This window comes from Sebastes fasciatus, chromosome 1 (genome assembly GCF_043250625.1).
Source record: "Sebastes fasciatus isolate fSebFas1 chromosome 1, fSebFas1.pri, whole genome shotgun sequence".
Lineage (NCBI taxonomy): Eukaryota > Metazoa > Chordata > Actinopteri > Perciformes > Sebastidae > Sebastes > Sebastes fasciatus.
Window position 1 is genome coordinate 11,535,417 of NC_133795.1, and position 11,852 is coordinate 11,547,268.

Consider the following 11,852-nt stretch of genomic DNA (forward strand, 5'->3'; position numbering starts at 1 on the left):
AAATATGAACTAGTAATGTGGGAGGTAAAAAGCCTCATTCATTACTGATTCAGCTGTAAGCAACGCATTTTAAAGCAATGAATTAAGTGACAATAGATTTTTTTTTCTGCTAAATCTGCATCAAACAGGTGAGATTTGACTCACGTGACACTGTTGGCGTGACTCCTTATGCTGGCCCGCTTGCTGCCTTTCTTCTGACTTACAGTGCCTCCCATTTTGATTTTCCCTCTCTCCGGTCAATAGATAGACGCCGCCACCAGTGTGTTTCCCTTAGCTAGTAGGCATACTCTACTCTGAGACTGTTCAGTGCTGTCAGCTTTCTTCTCTCTTGACAGGTGGGTCCCTCCCTCCTAAAATCTCCTCCCTCAACTTAGCTGGAAGTAAACACTCTGCAGCTGATATACTGTAGTGTGATAAAACAGGGAGGGATCAGCTTGTATCTGTGTCTGGTTCTATTGGGGATAAAGTCCTAGGCATAAAAAAGATGTGGTGAGTCATGAGTGTGAGGATGTGGCTTAAGGCTTTTGAGAGATCTGGATTGACCAGTTCCTGACACTGCGGGAGCATTCAGAGGAACACTGGTCCAATGTTCTTTTAACTGCCAGCTATTCATAATGCAATTTTTTTCAGAAGCTATTATGCATGACGTGAAGTGATTCTAAGTCATGGCCTGTTGTGTAATAATGATAATAACAAAAGTAATCGAATCTCTTCTGTTTTGCCAGACATGTTGAAGTGCATTTTTCCAACTGTTCATCTGAACATTTGAGTGTACACAGAGCGTGAAATCTGTGCAACAGAAGCAGTGCCAGAGCATATTAATGTTGCAGAGAGAATAAACTTTCACTTGTCTCACAGTGAGAAAATGTGACTATTCCTGAGGCGACTGTTTTTCCTGGGATTGGACTCCCACAGGCAAGTGGAAACAAGTTCTCTTTAGTCTGGAGCGGAAACTGAATCTGGGTTATGTGACAGACAAGAAATAGTGTTTATAATCCTTGTGATTGTTCAAGACAAACCTCAGTCTGGATAGCAATAAAACAAATCTAGATAATTTGGCATCTTTCAAACACAAAATAGACAATTGGGATTTAAGAAAGCGTAAAGAGGTGCTTTCGTCACCACATCTGTATTTTAAGATCCATTTTAAGAAAAATTGTGGTGTAAAGCAAGGAAGATAGCTGTTTACACAGTGCCACATGAGCTAATTGGTTTAACCAAATAGAATTAGAGAAGCCACAGATGTGGTGAGAAACTATTTCTACTAGTTTTTATAACCAACTGGAATTTTTACAGTCGCTAGAACTTGTCATTGCAAACTTCTGCCTCTCATAATGACGCCTTGTTTTCCACCCCTTCTAGCTTTAGGCTTCACACAGGTCAAAGGTCAAGGAGCAAGAAAAGGTCATCCCCTTTTTCATACCACACATCGCATCACATACGTACACCCGATCACACATGCGTGTAAAAAACCCTGTTGTGTGCTATATTTATAAATAAGATCAGACAAAGAAGAAAGGAGTGTCTCGTATCTGCAGATAACAGAGGTATGTTTCCACTGTAAAGTGTTTCAGATATTTAGATGAAGTTTACGTCCTCACTCCCAATCTTTAAGATGAGTCAGATGTTATTGAATAAATTAAGTTAATTTCTTGCCATAATTTACTTTTTTTTCCATGCAAGGTTAAATTTACATCACATAAAGTATCACATTCTGTCATTCTTAAATAAAATGGTTATGGTTTTTATAATATGGTAATGTTACATTCACTAGGTTTTCAAACTAGTAATGTACACTATAAGAGAGAAGACATATAAATAATAAAATCGAATGGCATTAAATACATTAATAAAATAAAATACATTTAATTACATTAAATTATATGAAAGTACACAAAATAGATTGAATTTAAATACATTTATTGAATTAAAGTTAATTAACTCAAATACATTAAATTACATTAAACTGAATCAAATTAAATTACATTTCATATATTATATATATATATGGGAAATGTTCATTTGGCATCTTTTGATGATGTAATTCTACATTTACAAGTAATTTTTTTGAAAAAGTACATATTGGAGGGGATCTACTCCCAGCACCACAAACAATTTTGAGAATGTGCATGTTTTCCTCTCCTTGTAATACTACATTTAGCCATATTCTATGGATAAACCGTCTATGTCCATGAAATCAACTTTATTTAGTAATTTGGTAATTGTTTTAACGTCCATTTAATCAATTGAAATGTGGATCTGAAGAGTGCATGTCGTAGCATTGCATTTAGGGAGATCACTTAGCAGAAATGGAATATAATATTTTTTTATATTTTTTTTGTAACATTAGAATGAGCCGTTTATATCTACATAGGGAGCAAGTCCTCTCTTCACGGAGTCGGCCGTCATGTTTCTACAGTAGCCCAGAACGGACAAACCAAACACTGGCTCTAGAGAGGGCCTTTCACGTTTTTGCGACAGCCACCGTAGTTCTTCTACCTTTAAGTCACCAAAAATCACCACCAAAATATGCTTTTATGAGTTTATCGTTGTATATTTCCAAAACACTGACACTATGAGGCACATTACCTGTAGCAGCTGTTTGATTGTGAGCAGGTCTTAATGACTTTATGCCCCTAACTTCTCTCAGAGAGTTCGGCCCAACTTGAATTACTCTGAATTACCAAGAGCTCTTCAGTCAGTTAGGAGCTACTTTCAGCCGAGGGATGTTTTGTAAATATGGCCTGGTCTCTAAAATGCTTCAGATAAAACAACCTGAGAAGGAAGACTTTGACCGGGCTGCTGGATGGATCATAAGTAGACTTTGTTCTGCTTTAAGGGGTCACAAGCCAAAGAGGTTTGAAACTACACTCTCACACTACTCTGCCTCCCTGTGGAAGGTGAGGAAGAGAAAGTTGTTCAGACATGCAGGTTATCCTGATCTGTCATGTAGTGAAGCCTGACATCAACTGGTAGACTGTGAACACTACTACTAGAGTCTGTGTACTGTAGATTTGCCCTGCTGTGTGTCAGAGCGACCACACAGTAACAGTAAGAGAGCAACTCCTTCATCATCATCATTCATAGTTTCCCTACACACTGGCACGATGACATTCATTTTCATCCTGGTCAAGGGCTGGGCTCGGCTCACTGAAGTCTGTAATTTAGTAGAATATACCTCATAAATACAGTTCAGCTAGTGACGGTTTCACTATTTAAAAGACTTGAATTGCAGTTTGCGTGCGGTTCAAAGCTTGTCTGGCGTATTGCGTTGCTCGGAGCTGACCGCAGCTTGTTGTACTTTGAAATGCCAGTCACAATGTGTTTATCAGAGCGAGTCAAACAGCTGTGTGTGAGGCAGAATGAAGTTCTTGTGTAATACACGGTGTACACAAAACAGCCATGGGGTCATGTGAGTGATCACAGCCATAACACGAAGACAATAGCTCTCTACAGACAGACAGATGGGAGTCCTCTCTTTGTGGTTCACCCCACTTTACTATCTAATGTTTCACTACAGCCAAGTAGATTGCATACATGTGGCGCACAGATTAGGAGTAGAATAGGGAAATATATATTATGGAAAAAACAATCTAGATAAATGATATTCCAAATGAAGGATGACACATGCATGTTTTTGATTGTAAGCATGCCTTTGTGCTCTTTTACATACTACTGTTGTTGCAATACTCTACGTATTCCACTGTGGTAATTCTTTATAAAGAGCATTAATAATGTGTGCTTCAGTTATACTTGTTTACAGTGGGCAGTGGAATGCAACTAAGTACATTTACTCAAGTACTGTACTTAAGTACAATTTTGATGTACCTTTTACTTCTACTCCACTACATTTCTAGAGGCAAATATTGTACTTTTTACTCCAAAACATCTATTTGACAGCTTTAGTTACTTGTTACTTTGCAGATTTACATTATTAAAGGGACAGTTTGGGTGTTCTGAAGTGGGGTTGTATGAGGTACTTATCCATGGTCATAGTCAATTAGTCAACAAAATCATAAGAGTGTTAGTTGACTAAGAATTTCTTTGGTCGAGGACAGCCCTAGTAAAAACACTCTGTTACATGTAAAAGTACGTGCCGACCGTCATCTACTGTAGGTAATAAACTGACTATGGATAAGTACCTCATACAACCCCACTTCAAAACACCCGAACAATCCCTTTAATACAAAATATAAATCATCTAATAAATGAAGATGTATTATTATTATAGGTTAAGCTACCTAGCAGTATATAAAGTAATTAAAACTAGCTCCACCTTTAATAGTGATGAACACATTAATGCATCAGTACTTATAATACAGTAATACAATATATGATTGTGAAATGGGCCATTCTGCATAATGAATACTTTTACTTTTGGTACTTTAAGTATGTTTTGATGCAAATACTACTGTTCTTTTATTTAAGTAGGAGTTTGAGTGCAGGACTTTTACATGTAACAGGGTATTTGTCCTTGACCAAAGAAAGTCTTAGTCGACTAACACTCATACGATTTTGTTGACTAATCGATTAGTTGATTTAATCGACAGATCTGTGAACCTGAGTTTCTCCACAAAGAATCACACAAAAGCACCCCTTAAAATCTTGTGTTTACCAGAGATGTGCTCATCTGTTTCTTCAAACAATGAAAGGTGGTCGCACGCATCCAAAACCGCAGTAGGCTGGTGCTGGACCAGTAGAAGACAGCAATGAAAAATGTAGAAGAAGGTCTGCACACTGTAGCTCCCTTTAAGTGCAATTTATTGGTACATCTTGATTAGTGATGTTTCGAGCCAATGCTCTTCTGCAGAATTTATGATAATGTCTGATAATATTAAGTCTGAAGAAGAGCATTAGCTCCAAACGTCACTAACTAAGATGTACCAATAAATTGCATTTAAAGGGAGCTACAGTGTGCAGACCTTCTTCTACATTTCTCACATTCTTCTTGGAAATAAGTCATTCAGCATGAAAAAAGCATAAAAAAACAACTAATCAACTACAGAAATCTTAGTCGACTAAGACTAAAACAAATAATTATACGACTAAGAGGGGGCAGAGCTCATTTTTACACTGTAGTATTGTTTCTTTTACTTTACTAAAAGATCTGAATAATTCTTCCACCACTGTTTGTTTCCAGTCTGTCTCTTTGATCCAGACATAAGCAGAAAATCACCCTTCCCCGCCAGACTCAACAAACCTTTCATTTCATTTTAGCCAGACCACGTCTGTCTGCCTGTCTGCAAATCTGTGTTATCGCAATCTCAGTCTGTGCTCTATGATTCCATTGAGAGGCATGAGACCAGAAGCGACACAAGTCTGAGAAACAGTCCTGTGTTGACTCAACTTCCCCACACACTCCACTTCCGGCTCAGCCAGCCCTCCCCGCCACGTCCGTCCACCACACCGGTAACTGAGCCGCTATAAATCACAACAGAGCACACAGACTCAAAACAAACAAGATTACAGTATTTTAAAACGTGTTTGGAAGGCAGTGAAAAAGAGATTTGAGCACACAGAATGCACTTGTTGGGTGTGAATGCTCATGTGAGGAGAGGAGGGCTCAGGAAGTGGGGGGGTTTAAATGCCTTCAAGAGTTCACAGGTCATCCAACTTGATCTTTCTGGCTGAGAGGAAATGATCCTCATTCCAACCACATTCCAGCGTGAATATGTTTTTTACTTAATGAAGCACCCTCATTCAAAGAGGTTAGGAAATTAGAGTACACTATTTGGAAACAGAAGGCTCTTGCAAAATTATCTTTTGTGTAAAAATAAAGCGCATTACGTAATCCTTTTAAAGCTGTCTTAAGGCTTCGGTTTGTGTATTTGAGGGGGGAAATGGCCCTCCGCCTGTACGTCATGCCATGTGTCTCAGTATAAATATCACATCCAAACCAAAATTCTTGTGCTCCAAACTGAATGGAAATTCCAACAAAGCTACGGCTTCCTCCCGGCAAGTGACTCAGTCAGAGACGCTGTTGAACGTCTTCCACCCCTGGCCTTTCCTCCTCGGAGCCCGAGTCTCTGGGTGTGTCTCCCTGTGACCTCATCTTCCCAGAAAATCACCCAGAAATCTCAGCAGCACAATCGCTCACATGATGCAGCCTCCATGCAAGTTGTCCACAACAACAAACCGGTCAGTTTATAGATAAAACAAATCACTTTGCTTATAACACCAACAACACTGATGGTGGTGCCGGTTCTCCAGTCATTCAACCAGAGCATCAACCAACAGTGTGTGTAAATGTGCTGACTAGCATCCTGTTTTTACAGCCTGGTTACTGCTGCTTGCTATGACAACTACAACAAACAGTTCAGTCTGAACCGTATTGTTCTTGCCATTCAAATCGTTGTAACTCATTCTCTCTCAAGGACAAACATCTTTCAGTAACCTGCATGTACTGTCTTCACAAGAACAGCATTTAATGAACAGAAGTCCCAAACAGTTCCGCACATTACGCACGTCACAAACTGCTGGGTCGACTTGTGAGGGGAATTATAGATTCATGAAAAGAGGCTTTGTGTTCATGCAAAAGACAATAGCTCCCACATACAGCTGGACTTTAAAAACCAGACACAGCACATTCATCTGGCATACTGTCCAAAAGTCAGTAGATCAATACCAGAAAACACACAGTTAACTAAAGCAAACATATATCATACTCAAAGTACACAAAGATAAGAATAACGGGGCACCTGACAGGCAGACTGGAGTGTAAAACATACCTCGGCTTCTCTGAGGGGTGACGGGCTGTGACGGATCTGCTGGGAGGTTTGTGTCCTTCACAACACAGTGGATGGAAAAGTCCTCAGTCAGCGGCGGGGGTCCTTAAGGGGGTCTGTGCTCTGACTGCTGTCGGAGGTGCCTCTCTCTGAGTGAAAATACTTGTTCCTCTCTGCGTGGCGGAGCTCCGTCCATGTGGCTGGATGGGAAATGAACTTTCTGGGCAAAGAGCCAAGAACAGAGTGGGTTTTAAAGACACAGCAGTTGCCGAGCTATATAAGGTTTTGTCACACTTTACACTGTGTGAGTTACAAGTAAAGACTTTTTCAGCTGATGTAATTATCATTTTCATGCATACTGCTGAGTTTATTTCTACTGCTAGTTAATACTATGCATAATTGTTTTACTTATGCTTTAATGAGCATTTAGCATTGCAATAGACTATAAAGAATATACGCAGCATTGCATGTTCATCTAAATTTAAACTAACATAGCTTCACACCAGCAGCTTTAGTAGCTGAAATCTACATTTATTCACAAGACTCACACAAATACTTACAGAATTTCCCTCTTCTTCTTCATTTACAGAAGTACTGTACTTAAGTACAATTTTGACGTACTTCCCATTTTCTGCTACCTTATCCACTACATTTATTAGATAACTTTACTTTGCAAATTCAGATTATTAATACAAATTATAATCAACAAATAAATAATTATAATAAAGATATGACTTTATTGACCCCCAGGGAATATTCACAAGTTACCCAGCAGTATATAAATTAATTTAAATCAGCCCCACCTTTATCAGCTATAACATTAAAGTTATGTAATGATACTCCAGTATAATATATATATATATATATATATATATAATATAATACATTATTCTGAAATGGGCCATTCTATATAATGAGTACTGTTACTTTTGTTATTTTAAGTATATTTTGATGCTTATACTTGATGCTAATGCAGAACCTTTACTAGTAAAAGAGTATTTCTACACTGTGGTATTGCTACTTACTTCTGATATCTGAGTACTTCTTCCAACACTGCCCTCTTCAGTGATCTCTCCACTCATCTTGGCGATTCTGAAAAGGGACAAACTCATTAGGTGATCTGTGATTTTAGTAACTAACCAAAATCCCACTAAAAATTAGATTTGAATGTGTAGTATGAATCAAATGAAAAGCAAACATCTGTTCATTAATCAGTTGTCACTGCTTTGCTGCCTTTTGTAGTGCCTGCCAATTATAGTGGTGGTAATGACCACACACTTACAAAAGAATAAGCACACTGTGCATAACACAAGCAGTCATGAGTTATATATATGTGAGCTGGTGTCTCCCTCTAGTGGTTAATCCTGAGAAGACAACTGCAGCAAAAGCCCTGCTGCTACACATCTGTCTGCTGCTGCTGCCAGAAACTCTGTGCACTAGAGCTGCATCGATTAATTGTCAATTATTAATATAATCACCAACTATTTTGATAATTGATTAATTGGTTTGAGTATTTTTTTAATAAGAAAAAAAGTAAAAATTCTCTTCCACCTTCTTAAATGTGAATATTTTCTGGTTTCTTCACTCCTCTATGACAGTAAACTGAATATCTTTGAGTTGTGGACAAAACAAGACATTTGAGGCCGTCATTTTGGGCTCTGGGATACACTGATTTTCACATTTTCTGTCATTTTATAGACCAAACAACTAATCGATTAATCGAGGAAATAATCGACAGATTAATCGACAATGAAACTAATCATTAGTTATAGCCCTACTGTGCACCATACACGTGTAGAGCTGAAAAATTAAATAAAGAAGTTTGCGTTATCATATAAGATTATCTCTTTTCTATGTAATTGCAATACATGCTTTCAGACGGTATGTTCTGCCAGTCTGGCAGCTATAAATAAGAACCAGCAGGTATTGAGGCCAAGACAAGTATTTTAATCTCAGTGGAGAACTGAAACTACAGGTCTGATGAAGCCTCGAGAACACTCACAGTATAGCTGCACTGCAACATGCACTGATGACCGACTGGCTGGTTTATGTCATGTGAAAAAAATCTATGTAAGAATAATGATATCCAAAAGAAACAAGAGTGAGACTTAAACAACATCACATGTTTGCTGCTTGCAGGAAACACATGACGCCACCTCTCAGGCCCCAGGGAGGGAAATCTGATGACTTTTGTATCATAGACTCAAAACAGTCTCTTTATCAAACAACCCAGCAGGATGCAGCATCACACGGAGGCACTGCAGCTGTCATAGCCACCAGGCCGAGCTAACAGTCCACTGAAGAGCTGTGGTTTCTATCTCAATAATGTGATGAGATCATTTTCTCCTCTGCTGCTTCCTTTTCACTATGGATTAACAGGCTGGACTTGATCATTTATGCATCCTCTCCTAACCCCCTTCCTTTCACACTGTAGCCTGGCAACAAGCTACTGGATAATATGCACAGACACAGCTTCATTTCGCCACTTAGGTACATGATGAGGTGATATAAAGGGCTTAGTAAAATGAAAATGTTACATGTTTTTAAGAATGATTGCATTTTCAAGAACTAGGGTTCATTGTCACAGTCACACACACACAGACACTAGAGATCAAATCTGATGGGAAACTATATTACCAAATATGGGAAATATACCCATTTGGGCATATACATAAGCATAAAGTCCAGAAAGTCATTACTGTGTATCAGTGAAAAGATAACAGCCAATCAGAGTCAATTAATAGGGTGACTTAAAGGCCCTGAAAACCTATTTTCTCAATCAGATTTTTACTAAGTGATGGGATCCTGATCACACTATATTCCAACAAAGCTACAACCATTTTGGTTATCTCACTTGAGAGATATTCATTTTTCTCTGAGCTCTTCTCACTGGTTTGAGGTGGGCGGAACAACTGGCTGAATTACACAACAGGGGGGTCTCTCTCATCACTGCTTGCTCATAAAGAGAGGGGATTCTCAGCGTTATTCTGCAAAAATGTTGAGAGAGAGAGGCTGCCGAGCTGAATACACTGGCAGGAGGTGCACTAGCTGGTTGCTGAGAGTCATCAATCTGACATCAAATCTGCACGCACAACAATTATGCATTGGAGTACAAAACAGCACATAAAAACTATGATACATAAAAAAACATCCTGCACCTGTCCAGATAAATCATGCGTCACATGCGTTATTGACAGAGGACCACTGACCAGGGCAAAGTTGCCTTCACACATTTATATAAAATAGATTTTGAAAACAAACATTTAAATGCCGGTCTCGGCAGATGGCCGCCCGCCCTGCGCCCGGTTCTGCTCCAGGTTTCTTCCCAGTAATCGGGGAGTTTTTCCTGGCCACTGTGTGCTTGGTGGATACTGTTGGGTCTCTAAACTATGGTGTACGGTCATCGTCCTCCTCACCTACAAAGCGCTAAACGGTCAGGCCCCATCATATCTTAAAGAGCTCATAGTACCCTACTACCTCACTAGAGCACTGCGCTCACAGAATGCAGGGTTACTTGAGGTTCCTAGAGTCTCCAAACGTAGAATGGGAGCCAGAGCCTTCAGCTATCAAGCTCCTCTTCTCTGGAACCAGCTCCCAGTTTCAGTCCGGGAGGCAGACACCGTCTCTACATTTAAGAGTAGGCTAAAGACTTTCCTCTTTGATAACGCTTATACTTAAGCTGCTATAGGCATAGACTGCCGGGGGACTTCCTATGACACACTGTCATAAGGAACTTCCTATGACACACTGAGCTCCCCTCTCCTTCTGTATATACTCATGTCCCATGTCCATGTTGTTACTAACTTCATTCCTTCCCGGGAGTCCTTGTGCCTCCTTGTCTCGCAGCTAACCGTGGAGCGGGGTCACACCTAGAGTGAGGTCATACCTGGAGCGGGATCACACCAGGGAGCGAGGTTATACCTGGAGCATGGGTACACTTGGAGCAGGGTTTCACCTGGATCTTGGTGGTCTCCGGTATTGTGGCTGCATCTGCTGCCGCGTCGGTGCCTGCTTGACACCAACTGCTACCATCCCTAATTAACTACGTCTGTACGAGGGACTACCAATGCTAACGAGGGATTTCCAACACCTAGTGACAATGTGGCAGCCTGGAGAATAACACTTCTCAATCACTGCCAAAGACATCAAGAGCTCCCAGCAAGCATGCTGATGCTGCAGGAACCAACGCACGGGCATCGATCGCAGGGACGTCCCACACCAATACACATGGACGTACTGAGGAGAGATGCTGGACAGTGCTGGCTTTCCGATAGTTGTATTATCACTCTTTCCATCCACCACTATTGGTTTTGTGTTATCAGCCCTACTTGTATTAGTTATTACAGCTGCTAGACTGCTATTGTGGCTGCTTCTCTATCTCTCTCTCTCTATCTATCTCTCTCTCTCTCTCTATCTCTCTCTCTCTCTCACTCTATCTATCTATCCCCCCAGCCGGTCTCGGCAGATGGCCGCCCGCCCTGCGCCCGGTTCTGCTCCAGGTTTCTTCCCAGTAATCGGGGAGTTTTTCCTGGCCACAGTGCGCTTGGTGGATCCTGTTGGGTCTCAAAACTATGGTGTACGGTCATAGACCTGCTCTACATATAAAGCGTCTTGAGATAACTTCTGTTGTGATTTGACGCTATACAAAAATAAATTGATTTGATTTGATTTGATTTAGACCTGATCTATATATAAAGCGTCTTGAGATAACTTCTGTTGTGATTTGACGCTATACAAAAATAAATTGAATTGAATTGAATTGAATTATCGATTACAGGACATTAGATTGTTGATGCAGCAGATCACCTGAGTTTTTGAGTGTTTAAGTAAGGGATAATGTACAGCGACAGTCATTGTTTTGAAATAAACCCTGACAGGGCGATGCGGCACTTGCATCGGTTTATTTCACAACAATGACCCACTAGCTGTACATTATCCCACTTATTACACGGCTACTTCAAATCAATAATTTGACACAAAAACGGTCCGCCATCTGAACTGCGCCCATTGCAATGGTCTGTTATACATAGCAACAGTCTGCTATAAAGAAAAAAGAGACCGTAGAACGCTGAGATTGACCAAACAGAATCGAGTATTCAACAAAGCCCTATAATAACTGTTAAAGGT

The 11,852-nt window shown here is 40.0% G+C and overlaps 1 protein-coding gene across 3 annotated transcripts in view; it reads right to left on the reverse strand.

Moving 5' to 3' along the window:
- The window catches only part of tacc1 (transforming, acidic coiled-coil containing protein 1), a 37,497-nt gene extending 29,682 nt beyond the window's left edge, over positions 1 to 7,815 (reverse strand). Inside the window, exons 1-2 of one of the 3 annotated variants that reach the window (XM_074629217.1) lie at positions 7,751 to 7,815; positions 6,729 to 6,945 (exon numbers count right to left, since the gene is read on the reverse strand). Coding sequence is in view for 1 of the 3 variants with exons in the window: in XM_074629208.1 (XP_074485309.1) it covers positions 145 to 215 (71 nt within the window). In the remaining 2 variants the exon portion in view is untranslated. Of the gene's footprint in view, positions 1 to 144; positions 295 to 6,728; positions 6,946 to 7,750 lie in introns of those variants that run through there. The other 2 variants (XM_074629225.1, XM_074629208.1) reach the window with 2 other exon arrangements.
- Positions 7,816 to 11,852: the final 4,037 nt, after the last annotated feature.